We start from the raw sequence: 25,309 nt of genomic DNA, 5'->3' as shown, positions 1-25,309 counted from the left end.
TCACTGCACTTCTACAACACGTAGCATTCACTGCACTTCTACAACACATCCATTTATCCAAGAAAAAAAACCCCTTTCATGTATTTCTTCTTAGTAACTCAGTGTAAACGGCTACTAAAATTTGACATTATCGGTGCCCCTTATGATAAGAAAAATGAAAGCAGATACTGAAGACGGTTTCTGTAGTTGGACAGTCCCACATCACTGTGCTACTCACTAATCATCTCTGTGTGTTTTCTCTTTGAAACATTCTTCTATTGCTGAGCTATAACAAACAAACCATGTATGGATGATTACGCCACTGCACTAACAATTACTAGTTGGCCCTTTTCCATTTTGCTTGTTAAAATCTTCATTAGTCATGTGGAAAGCTACTAAGCCATACAGAATCTACAAATTTTACAGAAATGTATGGAAGCATTTAGGACTGAAAACAATCCATTTAAGCATTTATGTTTCTTAGCCACAGGACTATAATGCATATCAAATAACAGAATTAAATTAAAAAGCAAGTGGTCTCTTACCAGTTAAGTAATGAACTGTCCTCCTACAAAGTACTAATATGCAAACACTTTTAGCCAGGAATTTATGCATTGTCATGGCAAAAATAATTTTCTTGACATAAACCACTAAGATAAGTTTATCTACACTTCTTGAAGTCTTAAAAGTAATTATTCTATCATTTTACTGTGCTTCATGCAAATTTTTTACATATTTATAATGTAGTCTGTCTAGTAGAGTTTTAATTCAGTCCAAAAGTCTAGTTATTTAATCCAAAAATTGCATCAAATTAACATCCTAAATAATAACAAAACCGAACCCCAAGCAAACAGAACCCACTTTGCTGAAATATTAGCAACAAACAGATCACTAAACATAAGCCAGAAGTTTTCACGTGAATAAGAAAAAAGTCAGTTTGATAGTGTTGGAAAGAACTACAGCATTAGTATAAAGACAGGTAATACTGTAGCAAAATAAATTAAAAATTCTCAAGGCTAAGAGACCCCCGCAACCAATAATTTTGAAACAGCACAGGAGGAAAAAATATCCTCTCAGGGGGTAGCAGGTGGAATAAAGTGTGTGCATTCTATTCATCTGAAATGTTTCAAAATTCACAGTAAAAACATAATTTTGAAGACCCTAGGGTGAAAGGTGTTATGTAAATTAAACAAAGCCAGTCCCAGATTTTGGGACAGCCTCATCACTCTCTGGGATATAGAACTGCATACAGCTGACCAGCTTCCTGAAAAAGTCACGCAGCTACCAAGAACACAAAAAGATTCAACCTGCTAACTTACAGCAATATTTACATGTTTCTGCACTGTTTCTCTGGGCACTGGGCTGCTTACAATTCCACAAGCCCAGAGGGAAAAAAATTGAAGTTAGCTTTACAACCAACGTGAGATATGTGGAGCATGGAATAATCCTAGGAACTTGTGAGGCATAGTACAAATTGTAAACCTCTCAGATATACCAATAAGGTCAGGTCACAGTGTGTAAGGTGTCACATAAAAGGTAACAGTACAACTGCCAAAAGCAACCAGCAACACAGAAGAATTAGGATGTGTTGACAAGAGGAACTCAAGCTTAAAGTAATTCCCCTTAGCCCACAAAGGGGTGGGGGGACCTACTCTTTGTAAGTTCTGCAAATACTTGGCATATTTTTACTACTGCGTCCATTAGTGATATTTATACACAGCGATGACCTCGTTCTCTAACACAGTGAATAAACGTGAGAGAAAAAAAATCAAGTATTTTGGTTGTGTATTTATCAGCATTTGGGCTCATTTAAATACTACTTGAATAACAACTATCTTTCTCAGCTGAGCAGAGCATCAGGTTGGCAGACTGTGCTTCAGTTCTTCTCAAAGTGACAATTAACCTTGATATCAGTCTGCAAAGTGCTCTGTACTGGCAGCAGAATAAAATTATCATTATCATATAAATCATAAAGATTCTACTGAAACTGAGATAGCTGTCATCCCTCAACTATTTGTATTCAGTAAGGAGCACAGCAGATTGTTGCAGAACATCTTCACCACACTGTTGGCTTTGGAGGCTGCATTTGTGGCTACCTGAAAATGTGTGACACAGGTATACCAAAAGACTCACAGTTAATATACATTATTAATTAAATATCTCTTAGGGAGGTTTGCGATGCAGGAGATCATTATACTTGAATCGTGAATTTAAATCTGATTTGCACTATAGTAATTCCAGACACAAATGAGATTTTCAAGTTGATTATGTGATGCCTATCAGCTAGACAGTTTCCCATCCCAATGATACTTGTGATTGCTTGATCTTATTCTTCCAAGATTACAGCTTATGAACAAAAGCACAAAAAACTCCAATAACAACAAAACCCAAAACTCCAATTTTGCTAACATTGGATCAAAATTCAAAATAGTCCTCTTACACGGCTGCTTAAATCACTGTGTTGATAGATTGTTGAGGAATGTACTCAGACAATCAGGACTGCAGCAGTTCTGTCCACAACAGCCCATTGAAATGCCTATTAAGTAGATGCTTCTTCCCTTCTAGGCAGCCCGGACATGCAGAGAAGGAAGAAAACTGAGTCATCTTCCCTAAAAATTTCCCACTTTTAAACACGCCATGACAAGTGACTGTGAAAATGTTTACAGCCATATGACACTTCATTTTTGTAACGTGCACACTGTGTGTCAAAGTGTTTTACTGTTCTTGCTGCTACCGACAGGACATTGCTGTGAATAAGACATGGCAGTGAAGCAAGCCTTCTTTTAGAAATATTTTTATAAACTGACAGGTCTTATTTTATCTGTAACAGAACACAAATAAACAAACAGCCAATTATGTGGAAGGGCACATTGGGTGTTGCGTTTTTACCCCCAGCAAGAGCCGACTATTTTCTCTGAGCTAAACTACAGCAGATCTTATACAAGTACCTCAGGAAAGGGAGACTAAGAACTTTGTACCTGTGGCACAAACTCACTCCAGAGGATTGTTTTTGGCAGGCAATGTCGTAGATTGTATGCAGGAGATACAAGAAGCCACGGTTGTGTTTCTGACCCAGGAAGTAATATGAGTTCTCTGAGAAGTGCAGTGTTAAAAAGTGCACTCCCACAAAGCATTTTGAATGAGCAAGCCCAAGTGTATCTCATGATGCCCCCTGCAGAAAAATGAACTTACTCCAACACAAAATGGAGAAAGGCTAACTTTTCTCCAGTAATCAAAAGCCAGACACAATTCCAAAAATGGTTCAGTCGAGAACGCCCTGCTTTTCTAGCTATCCAACAAAATCTGAAATAATGGGAATGGTCCATTTTCACACTACAGACTCAGGTAAAATTCCTGTGCAAAACTCAAGCCCAGTGAACTTCAGCCAACAGCTTAACCTAGAACACTTAATGAATCCCATCCACAGTTAGTTCACGTTACTGCAAAAGCTAGTGCTGCATTTACCATAGTGGTTCTGAAACTAATATTCTTGTGAACCCATCCTGGCTGCAAGCCCCAAATTTCAAACTTTATTTTTAATCCCCGGTTTGCAACTCTAAATGCCACAGCTATGAGCTTAGCAATTAATTACTTATATCAACAATTCTGAAATTGCATGATAGGCAGACATCTAATTTTTCAGTCATAAACTTCTCTGAAAATTAAATGCATTACATTCCATCCATCCTCTCTTCGTGGGTTATAACATGCCTAATTTTACAAGTAATACATATATTTATCCTATTTAGGCTACCTATGATAGCAAATAATGAGACTGCACAGAATTTTAAAATTCTCTGGATCACATCTATGGTAAAAATGACCTTACAGTTGACACCATATAGTTATCTTAAGCATACTATAATTATCTTTAAAAACCCAAATCTATTTAGCTCAGAAGTACAAAGTCCTAAATACTGCCTTCTTATGTGTAAACAGACTAATCATAAATTAGTGTAATAAAACACTTAAAAATAAAAGCCATTTTAGAATTAGAACACCTTAAAAGGTAAAATAAACCCAGTTTGTTACTACAGGTAACATACATTACCCATAGAATTTTGATACATGCAGAAAATACTCCACTAGTGTCACAGAAAGAAAAAATTTCCTTTGGCAGTTTTAAAGTTATAATAAAAAGAATAAAAATCTCTATTAGATTTATGATGTATATACAGTGGTGATTACTGTCAATACCTCCCAAACAAAAGTTAAATTGAACTTGAGCTAATCTTGCAGAAATAAAAAGCCCTCCTTCCCCCCAAACCAACCTGTACTAAAAAGGAGGCAATCATTTTGAAAGAATGAAATTATTCACTATTTCTCCACTGAACAATAATATTATTTTCTGATAAAGAAATTTCATTATGAAGTCACTGCTGAATTTTATACAAGAAGATTGTCTACAGCCAGATAATCCAGAACAAATGCCTTTAAAAGCTTTAAAATTCTTAAATGCTACACTAAGCTCCAAATTCCATAAAAGTTACATATATAAAGATATAAATAATTTAAAAAAAGGAATATAACAACAACACCCAAACCAGAAAAAACCTGGAGAAATTTTAAGTTGTTGCCTGTGTCAAGTGTTACCCAAGAGTAATTGCTGTAACTGTGTACCACTTATTCAAATAAAAATCTACTAAATTAAACACAAACCCTTATATTTCAGTTGTAGCTACAGAATCACCATCTTGATCTCTACAATATTTACAACATTAAAAGGCTGCAAATATCACAAAAGCATACTATCACTCACCTATAGTCTCCTCTAGGCACAGTATGCATCTCAAGTTAATAAAGGCCACATAAATGTGGCTTTTGTACAGAGCAGATACTAAATTATGTTTTTGATTACATATTTCTCCCTAAAAAACCACAATGTTAACATTAATCAGAGGAAACTTCAGATTCTGGCATAAATTTGACTATCGTATAAAAGGTAATATTTAAAATACATAATGCCTTACCACACAAACACGAGCTGCCATATGTGAGGCACTGCTAAGCATGGTTTCCATTAAGCCAATACACAGTACCTGGCTTCTTTCCAAGAAACATGGAAGTATTTAAAAAACCCTGTTTAATCCAATTCCACAGTCTTGAAACAAAAATAAATTAAAGCGTTGCAAGAACTGTTAAAATGAAAAATTAAAGGCATGTAAATAAGTGGAAAAAAAAATTGTCAGAAAAAATGAAAACAAAGATTATTTCAAGTAGATATCTTAATCATAATTAGCAACATTTGGCATGTTTATGATATGATTCAAAGCTGCAGCCAATTAGATACCCCAAAAAGCTTGTAACAAAGCTGCAAATGTGTAACTACAGCATAAATAAGTTTTATTGCACAGCAAGAAAACAGCACCCAGATCAATTTCATAGTTTGTTCCCAAAATGCTGTAAAGCATGCTCTGGTACTAGTTCATGACTTTTTAGTCTGAAATAGCAGCTTTTCTGCCGGGAGATTTTGGAAAACAATTTCATTAAATTCAGACTATTAATTGTTAATCTGTACACATTCCACGTATACCAAGAATAAAAGAAAAATTACAGTTTTGCCTTAGACTGTCATGCCTATGCAAAAAAAACCCCAAAACAAAACCAGCAACAACAACAAAAAGCCAAAACAAACAAACAAACAAACATCCCCCCCAAAATAATAAAGTGCACTAAGTTAATAGCTGTTAAAAAGCTGTACAATTGTGGTATTGAAACTGAGAAAGACTGATTTTTTTTTAATTTTTTTTAAACAGATTTCCAAGGAGAGGGAAAAACACTATTTTGTCTTTGGAAGGAATAAGAGGCACACAATAGCATTCAGGAAATGACATGAATTTGTCATATGTTTTTTTAAAGTTTTCTTAAAAAGGAAATTTTTAAATATTACAGAGAAGAGCAGAGTTCAAATTCTGCTCAAATGTGAGTGTACTGAAGACTACAGTGTTAGGTACTTCTGAGATTGTGCCATTTATTTAAGGAAACAAATATTTCATTATCAGTAATGCTGTCAGTTCCAACCAACGGCCAAAATATCTTCCATTTTCTTCCATTTCCCTCATTTATTCAATAATGAGTAAATTACTAAAGGGTAATGAGCTGCTAATAAAAGCATGTTTTTTACATGATTATCATGAAATGGCAGTGACTGCTTGTTCAGTGCAACAGTCCCTACCACAGTCACACTTTCAAATAATTCCACTCTATCAAATTTCTGTAAAGAAATTGATCCTTACGTAGTTTTCATACGAGACATTAGTCTATATTTGGGGGAAAAAATAGGAAAAAAACCCCACAGAAATAGCTAACTACATTTAAAAGCCACATGTTCAGACATTTCTCTGCAAAGTCTCCTAACAATGGTGTAAAGTCTCAGCAAAGGTGGTTTTGTTTCCCTTGATGGCAAGCAATGATTGTTTTACACACTTATTTTAGATTTTGGTGGGGGGAAAGGTCTTTCTGTGTGTTTTATGAGGGCTGTACTGAGGAGATTAGAAAAACATGCATATAAATATCAATTTTATATTATAAACCAAATTCTGGCTCATGGGGGGGGGAAAAACAACCAAAAACCCCACAAACAAACAAACTAAAAACCCACCTTTGTTTAGCTACTTAGGAGAAGGCAAAAGAAACGTCTGTGAAAGGTGGTCTGAAAAATTCTGGAGCTGAAAGCATTGGGGATTGCTCTTGTACTTCCTAGGAGACTGACTTACAAAGACCAGCTGCAACTCAATATGAAACTGCTGGAAGAGAATTTCTCTGTTCAGAATTCCCCACACTAAAAGCATCAAAGTGTTTCATTTTACCCTTGTTACAGTTCTTCCCTACCTCCTCCAACTTACAATTTAAACTAGAGCTTTAGTTATCTTCCACACTAAGCACATTGCAAATATCAAGGAACCCTTCCATGTCCATCACAGGCTGCTTTTTGAGCACTTTTCTGCCCTTTCCTGCTTCAAGGAAGGTGTGATCATCATGACCCCTCCTTATGCCCCAATCTCATTTCCCTCCTTCAACTGTGCCATGGGATGTGCTCTGGCATCTCCCTGACCTTCCAAATCTGCACTCACACAGTGCTTGCTGAAGTATTCGTATTCTTCTCTAATCTTAGTTTCTTTTTTCTTTTCCTCCTGGGAGAGAAGTTGCCATCATTCAAAAACTGGGAGAACTGGCAGAAATCACGTGGAGGTATTGTTATGCTGGGAGGTATTAATGGATGTAGTCAGACAGTTCTTTACTTCCTCATCGAGTGAAGTTGCCAGACCTGGCAAGCAGCCAGTGGCAGGTTCCCTTTACTGCCTTTTTTCTATTTCCCCTCTCATCTTCATGAAAGTTGCTAATGTTTCAAGCCACCAATAGCCACAATACATCCTGAAGCTTTTGAGTGTTGCATCTAATCATCCTAAAATCATCCCACAACCGCAAGCAGAAATGCAATCAAGCAGATATTCAGAACTCAGTTTATTCAATGAAAACAAACAAACAAACAAAAAGCTCATTGCTCTCTAATTTAATTTTTTTCATATCAAACATATATTTTCAAAGATATCAGATCACTGAAGAAACATCAGCTATATTTTAGATGGCCTTCCAAGTACATTGCATCTTGACACATGGAAGACCCATGAAAAGAAACATCTGTGCATTATTTTTTAAAAAAAGATTCTCTGTGAACATTGAAAGGTCACTTTTACAGTGAAAATAAACAGGTATTTTAAATAGATGTTTTAATACAGCTACATGCTTCAGACCTGAAAGCACAAATGACAGTCCTGCACTGCCTTAAAAGAAAATGACTAAAGGAATGAAATGATTACATATTCAAAAGTAACCTGACATTTTTCATCTGAGGTACTTCAAGGTCCCAAGGTAATAAATCGAAAACCCCCACTAGTTATAAAAAACAGGCAAGCTAACTCAAGTGATAAAATATAATCCCAGTGCGATCATTAACTTGCATGTTTTTGGGACATGTTTTTTGATTCTTTTGAAGCAGAAAGGGACTCAAAATTTAAAAACAAAGCAGTTACAGTGAGCACTCAAACAGATTTTTCATTCATCCCTACCCTCAATTGTTAATACCTCATGGATTTAAAACCAACAGTATCCTGCACATTAATATCAACCACTTGTATGCTTATCTTTTTGATTACATTTTGTTATTTCCCGTAAATTCTAAAGAGGGCAGGCAAAATTATATACAATGTTCTGTGTTACATTTTCTCTAGAAGGTTATAGAGAACCAGCAGCCTATCAAAGTAAGCCTATACAGGCAGAAGGTAAACTCCATGGATAACAGAATAGAAATGGAGCCTGGATTCAGGCTGGAAATGTTTGTAAGAAAAAACATTCAAAGAAAGTATTTGTTACTCCAGTTTTCATCCTGCTCACACATTAGCATCACATGCATCACAGTCATGTGTCTGTGGCAAGAGACTGATGCATCCCTAACTCAAACAATCAAAATCACTGAGCACAATTGCACAGCAGACACTTGCTGTACCTGCTTCTCTAGGTCCCTACACTTCTCTCTGCATTGTAGAGCAAGGCTCACTACCTTCCGCCTCCCAGTCTTCCCAGGATATTATGCTAACATTCATTTTCTGCTCCTGATACTTGTGACATCTCTTTAGCTTTTAAGTAGCACTAGGTAGGAATTTAAACAGGAGGCCCTGAGAACAATAACTGAAACGGATAGAATTCACACAGTCTCTGAATTGTGAAGATCCAGCCTCAGCATTTCAGCAAAAACAGAATCAGAGCAATATTAAACAGGAATGCTGGGCTCCATACAATCATTAATAGCAAGACACATCCATGAGGCACAATGAACTCTCTCCCTAAGCCAAATAGAATAATTTGCCACTCCACTTCACTACATCACCCCAAAAAGAAGCGTGTTTTAAGTATTTTCAGTGTGATTAGTTTTCACAAGCAAAATACTAGGATCAATTTTGGGTTCTTATCAATTTTGCAGATAGTTTAAAAAGCAAGGAATTAACGTAATGATTGCAAACTAATAGAAGGTATAAGACTACATGCAGGGTTTTAAACTGATAGTTTTGGAATGAGAATCAGTCAATTTGCCCACTAAGTTGCACAGTCCTTTACAGTATACTTCTGAGCCTCAAGCACTACCTATATTGCTACAGGGAAAAATAAATAAAACGTATAAAACATAATAGAAATTGCAGTAAATACACAGAAAATAGAAGAATGGTGAAAAATACACTAAAGAACATCAAAAGGAAACATGAAGGGGAAGACAGGTAATATCAGTGACTTAACAGGAAAAATTTTGAGCAGTTGCTCCAAGTGGTGTCTACTAAGAGCTGCTATTCACTTTGTGCTGGGTCTCCTTGTTTCCAGCTGTTAAGTTCACATTGAGAGAAGCTAAAAATACATTAAATACTTTCCAAATATTATTTTCCCACGTAACCAATTGGTATAAGTTGCCACAGAGATGTTGTTCTCTTGCCAGTGAGAAGGGAAATAGTATACAATGCTGACAATAGAAGTTGTATTCTATGACATCTATTGTCTTGGACAAGAGGCAGTCCAAAATATGGGAAAGTTTGAAAAGGCATTATTTTAGCTACAAGATTTCCCAACTATTCCCTGCTTTCCATAAGACAATATATGAAAATGATACTTAAATATGAAGTTTTTATCGCCTGAGAGAAAAGGTATACTCTGCACTACTCAGAGGTATAGTATGTGCAACATTTCTTGTAATAAAGCTTTGGCATTTCAATGAGGTAGAAAAAAAAGAAGAGTGGCCAATGTCTAAAATTTAGGCCTATTGTCTCCTGACAAACTGAAATTTCACAATACTGCAAATTTAAAACACAAACGTACCTCCTTCGCGTTCAGGACTCTCCTTGACAGTAAATTCAGCTCAAAAAAAAGTCAAATGGGGGGAGGGATGGGACAACATATACTGAAAACCATCCAGTTCTTTCTGTTAAATGTGAAGTATAACAGGCTTTCTTATTACATGCCTTCCTCCAAAAATAGCAATGATTACACTGCTCAACTCCCACACTCCCCTCCTCAGCTTGGCTTTTTTATGCTTAGAACATTATACATTCTCAGTCCTGAGGAAGAAGTCAGTTTGTGGAGTCCAGAAGACTCTTTCCATCACCCAGTACCCAAATTACAGAATATGAATAACTAGGGAGGCAGGCAACTCTTAGTTTCTTATAACACTAAATCTTCTTTTAAAGCCAAAAGTGACAGATTTTTTTTTAATGAACTCTAAAACCCACAGCTTTCCACATTTTTGGAAAGATGCTGCAAGTCACAGCAGTGATAATCTGCCAATTACAAGGCACATTTGTGAGCAAGACTTTTTTTGTCTTCCAGACAAACACGAAGATTATACAGCCTATTCTCTTCATGAGGATGAGGCAGGGGAAATGTTAAGATTACAGCTGCTGCAGCAGTGGAAGCTGCAACTGCTTTGGAGCTCGTACCGACTGTGTAGCCAACATGCCATCGAGGGATGCTGAGGATGATGTACTACAGACACTGTTCCATTTTGGGTTTTGTTCCTGAATGGGAAAAACCTGAAGCTTTGGCCTGCTGTAGTTAACAGAAAGTCTTGCAAACCTATTTGCAATATTCCACCCAAGTTCCAATACAGCTCCATATCCTGCCTATCAGAACTTCCTAAGTAACTATTTAAGACAGTATTCTTGAATAATAAAGCTTTCTTCATGCCTTCTATGACATTTAGTTTTGGGATTTATCACATTCCTATTGCCCAATCTTAATTTATTTTTTATATAAAACAGCACACATAGTGAAGGCAAGCTGGAATCACAACCATTTCAAGTAGCCTACATCTGTAAGGAATTTATATTTATAAAATATGGCTGGGTTTTTTTAACAGAAAATATAACGTCTTATAACAACGATCTAAATTTCACTAAACCCAAGAAAGAACATATCAATACTTTAGGGTAAGATACACTGTACAATAGCTCAGCTTTCTTCATTATTATCTGAAGAATCACGTCTGGCTGATGTATTTATTTTGTAATGTTTAACTATAATAGAAAATAGATGAAGTTCAAATGAAAACACTGTTTAGACTATGTCAACAGAGCATAAAACTAAATGAAGTGATTCTGTATTGACTATAAAAACATATTTGATAATAGTAAAGTTACTAATGGTTATCTATCAAGATCACAACATGAAGTAATTCTGCATCTTCAGAACTGTGCTAAAGCAGCAGACACATGAAGTTAGATGTAATTTTGTGATTTTGCAAAACAGCATCATGCAGCGCACTTTATTGCTATTTTATCATTAGTGTAAATAATTCAACAAACCCAGGAAATCACCAGCTCACTTGGGTTTTTTTTAAATTGCAAGTCACCAAAGGGCTTTCCACTAAGACAGCCAATGCTCACTTTACACTTGCTAGCAAAAGAAAATCAAATATAACACTATCTTGTATACTGAAACAACTGCTTTGTTATAAAGAGAAGGCTTCAGACTACTAGAAAAAATGACACTGCTGTAAAAACTGCAAGCCTTTTACACTCAGTTCAAAGACATGCATTCTTCTACAACAGACTGAAGTTTTATATTCATCTCAGCAAATCAGTCCACTAATAGGCATCAGTCATCAACACCGAAGTAAAACCTGCCATATGAAACTGCTTTGATGTGATTGAAGACTCACACACAGTCATAAGTATGACAGAACAGCTTAGCTATTAAAATGTTTTATCTAGCAAAAAACTGTTGATCCTAATTGACTGAAATACTCCTTGAACACTATTATTGCAAGGCTACTTCACTTCGTAGAGCTTCAGTATGTAGCCACTTGACTTATATATATCTTGAGATCCAGCACAACCACATCAAATCTTGTTAGACTATTTTCTCACACATACTTTTGTCACGAGACCAAAACAATAAAGCTGACTGTCATTTTTACTACCAGTTGCTTAGTTAATTCGATACTGAAACGTACTGGGATTCATTACAAAAGCTGCATGCAATCAGCTATTTCTTTTTCCTGCACTAATAGAACGAAACCTACTAACCACATCAGTTGAAATGGGTTGGCGGGACTCAGTGGAAGCTATTTTTCTGCACCAAGCCCAACCTCCCACCGCGAGAAGTGCAGGGGCAGGGGCTCCTTTAAGCAGCACTGTGCAGCCCTGGCCCAGCTCCAACACTGACCGTATGTCAAGTTGACAGATAAGAGGCCGAGACAGCCATCTGAAAACAACTGCATACAGCCCCCGCCACCAGACAGCGAGGGTTTCTAGGTCTACCTCATCATTCACTGCAAAGCCAATTTTACACACACCAAAAGTAAATGTACCTCACCAAGAAAAACCCACCAAAACCAAACCAAACAAACACATCGACATTATTAGAAAGTCTATATGATTAGATACTCTATTTCAGGAAGTTTCCACCCAACATCATAATTGATCACCACAAACACAGTCAAAAAATTAATAATAGTTTGTGGCTATAACATATTCTTTTCTCCTTTATATTCACAGTGTTTTAACAAATTGCAAGAAAAAGGAATCAAACATATCAAGCAACCTCCACCAAGATTACATTTTACAGAATCAAAAAAAATGCTACCGATTTAATGCCTCAAATGAAGGGTGATTTGATTTTTGCCCTGTATATATCCATGCATCACAGAGTTCATCCATTTTAACCATTACTTAGGTTACTGGGAAGTATGTCATATGTTGCCTACATATCCTTACATGTAGGCAACATATTATCTATCAGCTTTTATTCCAAAATTACTAAGTAATCAGCACAAAGGAATAGCTAAAATTAACTCCAGTCCCCTATGCAGTTTCCACAATTCCATATACTTCATTTCCATATTCCAAATTAATAAAATCCAGGTGAACTTACCTACAGTTTGGAGGAGGGTCTAATGTAATTTCTGCAAGTTCTTTCTGAATTCTTAAGAGAAAAAAAAAATATTATCAGGACTTTTTTTGCAATCTGTTTCTTTCAACTTTATGAACATTTCTACAGCAATCAATAGGAACAAAATATAATTCTTAAAATTTCTGATGAAAAGCTGATGCTAAAAGGTTTCATGACACTGCACAAGAACATGTGGAAGCAAATGTTAAGTCTTTTCTGAAAAATGAATTTCCAACATGGGACAAATGCCATGAGCAGCCACCTAGAAAATCACACTTTTTCTATAGGTCAGGGTTCTCAGGTCCTTTGCTCACTTACACAATTACTAAATGTCTCATGTATCCTCTTCCTCTATTTCTCCTCTGCCTATATGTCTTATAAGCTCTTGCACTCCAGAATATTTAATGTATATCGTACTTAATGTATATCATACTAGCAGGGCAAAACCCCCCAACTTCCAAGAATAATTGTCTCTCACCCTCCCAGAATAAGTCCATGCTGGTCTTCTTCATAACCTCCTCCTAGGTATTGCGGGTCTGCTATCAGGCTCCCCCAAAGCGAAGTGCTCCAGCTAGCTTGGGGTTGTGCTGCTGGACTTGCTCTGGTATGTGCCTTCTTTTTACTGAGGGATCAAAACCAGGTAAATGTTATCCCAGGTACAGTCTAATGAGAGCTGAGTAACGGGAGATAAATCTCTTCCATCTGCCTACGGACTATGCCCCTGTTAATACATCCCAGGAGGCAGTCAGCCTTTGTTGCTGCCTCACACTGAGCTTGTTGTCTGCCAGGGTCCCCATCTCCTTCTCAGCAGAGATGGTCCCCAGTATGTATCATTACAAGGGGTGAGTCCTCATTTCATGAGTTCTCTGCCAACCCTCTCCCGCAGCCTGGCGAGATCCCTCTGAGCCATAGTATTTGCTCCTGCATGTACCAAGTGCTCCCCCCCAGCTTGCTGTAGTCTGAAAACTTTAGAGTGCATTCTGCCATATCCTCCAGGTCACCAATAAAGACATTACAGGCATCCTGCCAGAGTTCTTCCTGCAGGGAGAGCAACTTCGTTATTAAGGATTTCTGGATATTCCCAGGCTGACGCTTCCAAGCCAAGTCCATGAATGCCTGATCTCTGCCACAGCTGGCAACAGGGGCTCTTTTCCCTTACACCAGCATCTGCATGAGAGCCAGTATCTTGACCTCTGAAGAAATTTAATTATACAGAGTGGGAGTCTACAGAGTTCCCAAAGGAACTTGTAGGAGTTTTCAGTTCCCAAAGTATGATGCCATAAGCAAGACTGTAATGGTCACCTTCTCTATAAACTATGCCCAAGGCTTTTTTTATAGGCTACTTCAATGCAAAAACATGAACATTCAGAAGCAGGAAGAAAAAGTAAAACAATTGAAGATACCCTGAGTATTTTCTTCTTGCCTTTTCCTTCACAAGATTTCATGTACAGCAGCAAATTGTTATTCCTGTTATTCCCTATGCTAAGAAAGAAAACCCGCACAATAACACCACGCAAATTCCTGAAATACATGCTGAAGCCATAAGCCAAAAGTTCAGGCCTGAATTACACATACCTTGTTAAAAATGATTGCTACCCATTTTGCATATAAATACAGGCAAAGAAAATGGCTTATCAAAATAAGCATTCAGGTATATTGGCATATATAACATAAAAATGAGCAGTTGAATTCTCTATATAATGTTAAGATCCAAACACAATCTTACATGTTAAAGAGTCTCACAGCCACTATCAAAATTCCCCTTATGCCACTATAAGTTGATTTTACAGCTACAGTGAATAAATGAACCAATGGCAGTAGAAGAATTGGCCTGAACCAGAAACTCCAGCCTTTATCTTTCATATTCTAAAATAATTAGGACATATGTGGCCAAGATCTGTAGGCAGAGGTAATAATCATTTATTAGATCAGATTACATAATTGCAAAGATAAAAACACTCTTCCAGATGCTTAAGTTTTCTTCTAACTTCTACGTACCCCAACCCTACACACACACAGTTACTTAGTTGAGGGGGAGCATTTGATCTTTTACTTGCTTTTTCTACTCATTGAAATATTTATATCTCCAGTACACAGAATTTCCCCAATAAATATCATACCTTTCCTATAAAAATACAGGCACAGATTGCTTAATCAAGCACCAAATCATTGTAGTAACACTGAAAATACACCACATTTTTTAATTAGTGAAGTTTAAGCGCAACAAACATGTTGTTTTAAAAAACTTATTCCATTTAAACAATCCTAACAATTCACACCTTTTAGAAGGGAGATCTTATAACTGTGGGAGAGGCTTAAAATATTTCTTTTGTATATGACAAATTTCTGCCATGATTTTGAAATTATACTATCACAAATTCAAACCACAGAAAATCTAGGTAACATAGATTCTTCAATTTCACGTTTTATGGGGTTGTTCTGCTTTTTCAGCCTTTTGTGAAGTTACAGAATGATGGCATTGCACTTTTATAGAGTCAGAGATTATTCCTTTACTTTACATTTAGTAGTAAGAGCAGTTAATATTTTATTGCATTACAGTGAGTCTGAGACATGTCAAGAATGAATTGACAACTTCAACAACTTCAGTCCTAGATCAAAAACTTTATATTCTTCTTCCTGAATCCTAACTCATGTTCCTTATGTTCTGAAAACAAAAGAGTCTCTCATTTTTTCCATCTGTTGTAGTTCAACCCAAAATTTCTAACTTCTAATTTCACGGGCACTAAAATGGCCCTTTATCAAGTTTTTCTGTGATTGAGCAAACAAGGACGAAACACCTTTCTGCTTCAAGCCACTAAAATTGATCAGATGGCACTGCATATTAATGTTCAAAAGTCCTAACTGCTCTTGCAAGCATCTAAGATAAAGAGATGTTTCATTCATGATTATTTTATACAAATAAGATACAACACATTAATACAAAACTGTCCATCTTTTGCTCCTCAGCAAGTTGTCCATGTTTATATTCCTACTCTGTGGTGTCCCAAACTAATTTATACACCTTACAACCCTTTGTTGCAACCTTAATTTACCTTGCATTCATGCTGAGAGCTTATTCATAAACAGTTTCTGTAGAGCAGCTGACATGCAATATCTTGTTCACATGTCACAGCATTCAAAGTTACAATTAAATTGTCGGACAGCATCCCAGAGAGCCTTGCACTGATAGAGACCTCCAATGTGCAAGCTGGCCTTTGTCTGCACATGCTCTGGCATTTGCTTCATATCTCCATTGAGTTGCCCTCAGAATATGCCATAGGAGAGGATGTACCTCATTTCCTTCACTGACCACAGAGAATTTGTCGTGAGGATATGTGGCCTCTGGCAACAAAACATTTTTTTCAGGGTCCTTTCTGGTGTCTCTGTCTTTGTATTTTTTGCCTCAATAACAGTTATGTTTAACTATGTCAGAGTGAAAAAGAACTCTAAATTAAAATAATTATATCTATCCAGTTTATATTTAAACTAACGACATAATGGTTTACTACATACTGGGAAGTGGGGTGATGGCAGGGAGTGAAGCCTTGGCTAGTAATCAGTGCCCTGGGCTGCACACATAGGACATTTAATTTGCAGTGTCAGATCTGATATTCTTTGTTTGGTCTTAGAGAACTCATTTGACTTCTCTCTCTCATATATACATATATCTATATACACACACACACAAAAAAAATATTTTCCCTCTCCATTTTACTATCAGGAGAGAACAAACATAGTTGCCTTCCAGTACAAGTGCAACGGTTAATCTACCCATAAATTCAGAAGCATGAAAATACATTTTGGATTTCAAGTATTATTAATTCTCACAGACACATATTTACTATTGTTCCAAGACTAAGGGGACTGCAGTTGTTTCCTTCATGAAACAGTTAAAAGTTCTCTAAAGCTAAGAGAGAAGTGAACATCAGAGGATTTCCCAATGTGATTAATTGGAAAAGAAATAAAGGATTATATGACAATAAGCTATTTTTACCACATCTATTTTTCTAAAATACATATCTCTTTACCCATAAAAGCCAGCTGATTCAATACTCTATACCACAGAATATGCTACTTAGAAAATACTTAGAAATGCAGACACTGGTATGTATTTCACTAAATAAACTGTGACTGAGCAGGAAATTGATCTAAAGATGGTTAGCTTCATACTGGAGGAAAAGAAATATTCTCACCCACATACTAAAAGATGGATAAATGACAAGGATATTTCTTCTAAGAAAAAGCCGTCTGTATTTTGCTGTCATATTCAACATTCTAAATACCATTCCTAGATTCCTTGAAAATAGTGCTGTGATAAACCTCTCAGAGAAAAAAAAAAAAGGGGCGAGGGAAGGGGAAAAAAGGCTCATTTTTACTTTGTTGAATTTTGAACAAATTTAATCTATTACCAATGTGCTACTCCTTAAGGTTGCAACTTCTTTCAATAAGGAAAAGATTACAACTAAAGTTTTACAGTTCACAATTTATTGTAGGCACAGATATTTATTAAAAAATGTCAGGATTGGACACAAAGGTTGACAGATTTTCTACCAGCAACTTCAGGAGCCAAGCAAAACAATACATTTATTTGTTGAGCTACGTCAGCCAAGAATGGTTACACTTCTCTCAATCCAAAGGTCATGCTAAGATTTGCTACTTAAGAGGTAACAAGATGCCTGCTGTTTTCAAGGACAGCAATTCAATTCCGTGTCTGAACTGTAATTGTGATATGCAATGAGTTTCTCAATCTTGACATGTTAGGTAAGAAAGGTTGCTATTTAAGGTGATGCCCTCTGGGTGAGGAAAATTGAAGGACCGGTACACTGCATGACATATGCTGTGAGCTATTACACCTGTATATCAGCTACTCCTAAAAGTATTAACAGAGAAGCACAGCATGTGATGGCATTCTGCATTCTTGATGCCAGTTATGGCAATGCTAACAGAAGAAACTCCATATCTTAAAACCAAAAATCTTACTCAAATAGAAATTTGAGTGGTTTCATATAGCCTCTGTAATCAGATCACTTTGGAAAGCAGTTAAGCCGCATGAACAGTATATTCATACATAAGACATGGTAGCAGTTTACGATTACATAAGCAAAAGTCAGCAGGCTGCTAAATCTTGATTTCTATAAAACCTAATGCTACTGAAAATTCTGTAAATCTGACTACATAAAAGTACAAATAAAAAGCAGAACAAAAATTTTCCAAACAGAGATGCACAAATTTTCATTCTAAACCAAAATATACAATAGGTATCATAATGCAATCCAAAAACACTGTGACTACAATTCCACATGCATGAAAAAGCTTACCAAGTAAGAAAACGCGATTTCCAAACTCAGGTTAGAATCAAATCTGTAGTCTGTGACTTTAGATCCAGTGCTACATTAACTCACTGGTGTTCGACGCTTTAAACAGGAATTAAGGAATCTTGACCAAAGCCACAGTTGACTACACTCTGTTGTTTAAGTGTTTTACTGATTTTAGCAGAGTTGACTCCTTTAACTATAATGAAGGTAACAGAGTACAGCCTTTTTAATCCTGCACTACTTTTCACTTCTAACAAACAAAATTAACAATATTACTATGAAGATATTTTATACAGACAGTTTCTGTAATCCTTATCACATATTGAGGACTCTAAGACATTTTTCCTTCCTCCATGATACTCCATTCCTTTTTATTCTCTGCTTTAAATCCTGATTTGCCTTTCTTGAGACACTACTGATTTTAATTAAAAAGTAAAGAAACAAAACCTGTAATACAAAAACCTGGCTGAATGAAGAAAGTACAATCCCAAATCTAACAGAGCGACAAACTACTGAATACTTAAAAACAAAAAAGAAAAAAAATTATACTGTTAAAAACCCCTGTTACTAGAAAAACTACGTTGTTGTGATCCTTCCAGAAAGTGCTATGAAAACTAGCACTCATAAAATATATTTTTTTCAAAATATTATTTATTGTGTACATATCTAAAGAACTATTGTAGGTCATGTCAGCTTTTAAGATGCATACTTAAATGTGTATTTTTAAAATATATTAGTATTAGTATGCACATGAAACTGGCTTTGGAGTCTAACTAGCAAATGCACTGATGTCAGCAACTAGCATAATTAGTTTCAGCAGAACCATAAGCAGATGTGATTAAACTTTAAAAGGTTTAAGTAATTTTATCACTGTAAAATGCACGTTGATAAAAGCTCTAAGCTTTGAAGATACAAAGCTAAGATTAATAGACCAATTTCTGACATATCATTATTAATTTTTTAATAGGATAGTGTCCACAAGCTCTTGTCAGAATTGCGGCATCATTATACCAGACATTGTACAAAGTTCAGAATATACAGACTGCTTTCTAAAGACACTGAAAACTATTTTTTATGACCTTAGAAGTCATGACTAATCCAATATTTTTAATATTTAAAAAATAATAATAGCAGGAAGCAGACAAAAGAGAACAAGGCCAGAAACCATAAGGGCTGTGAGGATTAACTATGTGAGTAACACTATGGTTTGCAGTGAAAGCTGAGTGGGTGTTTTGGGTTTTTTTTCCTTTTAGTCATAAAAGGAAACATGGGCAACTTTTGCTGGCCATTCTGTAAGTGATACGACAAGTGATATGACTTCTAATAGTGTCTTAGTAGGAATGGGTGTCCAAAAAGCATTTCTACAGAGAAGAAAAAGTGAAAAAAAGCTAGCTGTAAGGAAGGTATCTATGGCAGAAAAAAAGCATGACAATACCCCACTGGAAAGACAGAGGATACTTCAGTCCAGAAAAGTATGTAATTGAAAAAGGACATATTAAGGCAAGACAAAGACTTGAATCCTGAAGGGATGTACACACGTTTATATACTGGTGTTTATGGACTGTGACTACATGCGTATGTTATAAATTATGGCAATAGAGGCTCAGTGCTTCTCCTTTACCACAGCACCACAGTGGTATAATTCCAATGTTTTTTCTTGTACTTTATACAGCCTCGGATTAGCAAAGAAACGAGATCTGGGAATTCTGCATCAGGACAGTTTGCAGAATTGGTCTCTTGTCAGATTATTTTATGAGTGCTTTTTTACTTCAATCACTATAATCCCATTTGCCTAGACTAACAACCCTATTTGTACTAAGGAAGCAACACTAAGCTGTAAATTCCTTCTGTTCGGTCCAAGCAAGACAACCGTTATCTGAAGATAGACATGATAGCATAGAATAATTTAAATAGCTATTCTACAAACCAACCTTTCCTCTCAAGCAGAAAAGGGAAGGAAAATAAACGGGTAATGAAACAGATCAGAGTTTAGTAATGAAACCAACATGCATTTGCTGTTCACTCAGATATTTCTGACCTGACCATCTGGGAAAAGAAAACGCAGTACTTCACAACAATAGGTATTACAGTAGTCCTAACATGCTGAGTTACTGAACTGTCTGATATGTTTATGGTTAATTAACTGTAAGTTACATTGACAAGTTTCAACATCAGTCATATATACACATACAGAGATATATTTTATAAGGCTACAAAACTGTCTGAGTTTTACTAGCAATAAAAAATTGTCAGCTTTTATCATGCAAGCAACTATTAAAACCATGTGAAAGAGCCAATCTGTCAAAGAAAGGAAAAAGTATACAGGTCTCATTATTGTGACCAGTCTCAAGAGAATATTACACTAATACAGCAGTGTTATAATAAAACCATCAGAAAATTAATATACTGAGTCAATACATACATCTGATGCTCAGCTGAAAAAAGAGAAATTAAAATAAAACCCAAAAAGAACACTGTACCTTTTAGCACTAGTTGACAGTTTAGCAGCTGTTTTGCTTGATATTTTGCCCTCTTTTTTCTTGGGCTGAACTTGCTCCCTTTCTTGTTCCTGTTGAACACCTTCACGCTGATCTCCATCAGAGCTGCCTCCACTAGTGCTTGGACTATCATCCACTCTCTGCCCCTCTGTAGACATGGCAGATGCTGCACTGAACAAAAACAAACAACAGAAGTTAGCTTTTTGAGAAGAAACTGCCCAGTAGTATTTCTTACATGCCTTAAGGAAAGAACACATAATGTCTTTGTCTTAATATGTAACACTTGTGTTACAGTACTTCAGTAATCTAGCACTGAAGAGTTTTGCCAGAAGCATCTTGACAGTAATTCAGGAGCTGGTCATTTAAAACTCTATGCCAAAAAAACACAAACTCCAAACAACAACAATCACCCCCAAAAAAGCCCACCTTTATATATATAAGAAAAGCAGAAGTTATTGAAGTGGGAAACATAATCCAGCAAGTGTAATACCATTCACTGTGAATTATATTTTTCAACCACTCAGCAATACAATGCGTTAACTATCTCATCACTGTGCCACCGGTTCAAATATAGCATAGTTTGTTAAAAACTGAGAGTTATTACTGTATTAACACTCTCTGTTATCCCATATGAAACAAATCTGTGGGTTCATTCCAAGTCTTTAATGTGGGTTTCCACATTACAAAATCTACATCTTGGCATGCTCAATGGAAACAGTCACAGAACCAAAAAGCACTAACAGAGGACTGTTTATATTTACTGAAACGGTACACTTCTAGAGCGGTAAGCACGCTGGTAGAGAATATAAGGAAGCTTTTTCCTGACCTATTTCATTCAGGCAATATGAAGCAACAAAGCTGTCAGAGAACACAAGAAGCAAGAAATCTCAGTATATTTCAGAAGTCAAGTTAACACTTTATTCGCACACTTCTGATACTAGTTAGCTATTTTAATTTCTTCCTTCATTTTAAATAGTATAACAATATGCCGACAGATGAGGAATTACAAGCCCACTGTTACAGCTGTCATGACTTCTCAAACTGTTCTAATGAAGGGCAGATGTCCATGAAAAACCCTTACTGAATTAGCATATGTGGTGGCACTGATTGATTTTTATTTAAAACAAACAAACAAACGAACAAAAAAAGCAAAACAAAACATAAACCAAAAACCAAACTGAAACCCACGTCTCTCCTTTAATTCCCAATCTGTAGCTCATATACCTACTTTATATAACCTCCTCTAAAGATTTTAATAAAAGAAGCACCTTCAAAGCACATAGGCCCAAACGTTACTTGCTTACACCCACACAATCTCCACATATCTGGGTGGTTTTCTGATCAAATCTATCTGAATCAAAGAATTTGTTCTTTCATACACAAAGAGTTTTAAATTGCTGTGAACTTTGACTTGCTTTTCCTCTTACCTATGTGCAGACACTATCACAGTTAAGAACAAAACTATTCACCTTAACTATGTTTTAAGACTCGCTCAAGGGAGAATAATGATATTTCAGGCTCAGATTCAACCTTGCTCATTCCATGGATTAAACAAAGTTCATCTCCCTGTACATATTTATGGAAAGAGACAGCAAAGTAAAAGTAAAGTAACATCAATGCCAACAGGGTTATGTTGAAAGGATGCTTTTTAAAAAAGGCTGTAAAGTGTTGTAGTTACAGCTGCATGTAAGAAAATAAATTTACTCCTATTCTGAAAAACCCTTACCAAGATCTAATTCTATCAAATAGTACACGCTGTGGAGTGGAAGAAATAATCTCTTCAAGCATTATTGACACATGCAACTAACTTCAGGAGGAATTAGGTCTTTTTTATCTAATTTGTAAAGCTATACTGAACAAGAATTCTGGAAGAATGGCATCCCTTCAAAATGTTTATGCATCAAAAGAAATAGCAAGCAATACCAAGTGATGGATATGGGACTAAGGTTTTTCCTTATCAGCTTAAATTACATTTTGGATTTTATCATAGAAGATAATATTTTCATATATAAATTTATATAAATACACAACACTTAGCCTGCTCATTGAAATAACCAAAATAATGCATAGTTTTCACCCTAAAATTAAAATACAAAAACTGTTCATTCCTAGAGAACAATTTTTCCTATGGTACAGATACATTATATTTAACATAATTTGTATATTTACACAGGTTGATGTTCAGACATTTAAATCCTAGTTGTCAGATTTTAAGATAAAAGCAACAGAAGATTTAGAGGTAATAAACTACAAAAATATCATATTCTGACAAGTCAAAATATGCATTTAATAACTATAACGCAATTTTGATAGTAAGTACGCATTTTCTTTGCTTCTACATACAGTTAAAATACAACCTCATTTCTCTTTATAACACTTGTGATGGCCTTTATTTGCACTAGATTTTAGTTCTGAACTTTGCTTAGTAAACCTCATTTTAAAGAGAAAAATTCTCTCTTCACAATGTACATAGGCTTTAACACTGCAGGCCAGAAAGTTAAAAGCATATTTAGTAATGCTTATACGCATAGGACATCTGCTGTGAATAATCTTGGCTATAAATATTACTATTATCAAAAAAACAACTCTATTCACTTCATAAGTTCAGGTTACTATCCAGCAGACAAACACTAACAGTAGCCCAGAGCATATAATTGCTGTAACATGTAATGCCAGCATTTACAACAGGAAAATGCTTCAATCTGTCATTTGATGTTTGGCTAGTTTCTTGGGATTTTTTGTTTTGGTTATTTTTTTATCTCTCCTTTCTCCTTCTCTCTCTGTTCCCCTTTCTGACATTCAGGCAATTCTTTCTATGCCATCTGCTCACAACATCTGCAATTTTAGGAATTTTTGCATAGTTCAAGGGATGCTCAATATTCTGGTAAAAGTGAGTGTTAAAGGGTCTGAAGTTAGACACTTCAAATAGGGTTAAACTTAAAAGACAGCCAAACACATGAACAAACAACTGGGGGGGGGAAAAATCAACTGAGGGGATGACACTGTGAAGAAAATATTTCACTGCCACTAACACAGACAGAAATACAAGATACTCCTTGAATCTGAACAGCCATGAGTGTGTTTGCAACTGTCACACAGAGCAAGAGGGAAGACACACGATTTCCAGGTCCCCGGCTGCCAGGCTATTCTATATTCAGACGAGGGTTGCTAACCTCCCTGCTGTTGAGCAGAGAAAAATGAGCAGAGGGGACAGGGGAAGGAGTGAAAAGGGACTTAAAAGTCTCTCCCTTAACGTGAGATGAATCAGCAGAGAGACAGATTACAAGTGTAACTACAACTATCAATTCGAAGTGAAGAGTCCAAAAGGTTTTGCTTTTGTCAAATATATCTACTGGCACCCTCCCCTTCCTCCTCAAAATTAAACAAAAACAAACAATAAAACAAACAAAAAAACAAACAAAAAATATACAGAGTCACAAAAACCCAACACCAACCACCATCACACTCTCCCCCCCCAAAAAAAAAAAAAATCCCGTAGTTAGGGACAGCAAGGTCCTGGCAATGTGCAGATCGGTCCCCAAGGGCGGCAGAGCTAGTGATGATGTCCTTTTAAAGCGGTCTTAAATTTTCTTTAAGCCAAGATAAATTGAATATTTCTGCAGGGTCCACGATGAGCAGCAACGGCAGCAGCCGCCTTACTTCATCTTCATTAGAAAGCGTAAAGGGCAAAAGGACCACAACATCGCAGGAGGGGAGGCAGAAGGCGCCCGGTTTGTGGCCGGGCAGGGTCCGCCACTGAGAGAGGAACCTGGACGGAAAGGACGAGAGGCCCCGGCTCCCATAGCCCCCAGCCGCCCGGGGGCAGAAGCGTGGCTCGCCCGTCGGGAAGACCCAGCCGTGCGGGAGCTGGTGGTGGGCATGGGCATCCCCAGAAATACACACACCCCGCACCCCCACAGCCGGGCGGGAGGCGGCCGGGCCAGGGTGAGAAGTAGGAGACAACCGAGAAGAGGAGGAGGAGGAGACTGCGAGAGGAAGACGTCGGGGGCACATGAGGGAAGGGAGAGGGTTGGGCTGCGGGGCTCCTCAGGGCGCTCCGGGTGGGGGCGGGGGAGGCTAGTGCCCTTCCCGAGGGGCTGCAGCCCGGGGTGCCCACCAGGTGCTGCGGCGGGGGGGTGTGAGGATGGCGCATCCCGGGAGGCTCGATCATGGAGGGCGCCGGGGGTACCCCGGCGCCGGAGCGACCCAGGGGCGCAGCGAGTGCCGCGGGGACCACGCGATCGGCGCGGAGCGGGGCCGGAGGGGCGGGGGGGAGCGGGGGTGGTCGCTGCTCCCGCCCGCAGCGGGGCGAGCAGGACAAATGGACACGGAAGAGTTGCTGAAGGGGTATGGGGGTGCTGAGAAGCAATGGAGGCTGGATGGAACCTGAGGGAGCGGGGAGCGGCGGCAGAGATGCCGAGGTGGCCGGGGGCGGAGGGGGACGGCCGGGACGGAGGCTAAGAAAGAGCACGGCCGGGGATGACAAGGAGGGAAGGGGGTACCAGGCAGCGCCGGGGGGATGCGGAGGGGGGAGGGGAGATGAAGGATAAAGGTAAGAGCGAGGGTCGCAGATAAATGGGGGGGGGG

At 37.3% G+C, this 25,309-nt stretch overlaps 1 protein-coding gene across 2 annotated transcripts in view; it reads right to left on the bottom strand.

Annotated features, from left to right (window-relative positions):
* Positions 1–25,309, bottom strand: part of LOC113963889 (ubiquitin-conjugating enzyme E2 E2) — a 205,239-nt gene that overhangs the window by 179,530 nt on the left and 400 nt on the right. The window contains exons 2-3 of one of the 2 annotated variants that reach the window (XM_027675391.1): positions 20,705–20,893; positions 12,892–12,942 (exon numbers count right to left, since the gene is read on the bottom strand). In XM_027675391.1, coding sequence (XP_027531192.1) covers positions 12,892–12,942; positions 20,705–20,880 — 227 coding nt within the window. In that variant the 5' untranslated portion in view covers positions 20,881–20,893. The remainder of the gene's footprint in view (positions 1–12,891; positions 12,943–20,704; positions 20,894–25,309) is intronic. The other variant, XM_027675392.1, reaches the window with a different exon arrangement.

Source organism: Neopelma chrysocephalum, unplaced genomic scaffold, assembly GCF_003984885.1.
Source record: "Neopelma chrysocephalum unplaced genomic scaffold, ASM398488v2 Primary Assembly neopelma1_26, whole genome shotgun sequence".
NCBI lineage: Eukaryota > Metazoa > Chordata > Aves > Passeriformes > Pipridae > Neopelma > Neopelma chrysocephalum.
Note: the sequence above shows the minus strand (reverse complement) of the source record. Positions and strands in the feature narration are given on the sequence as shown.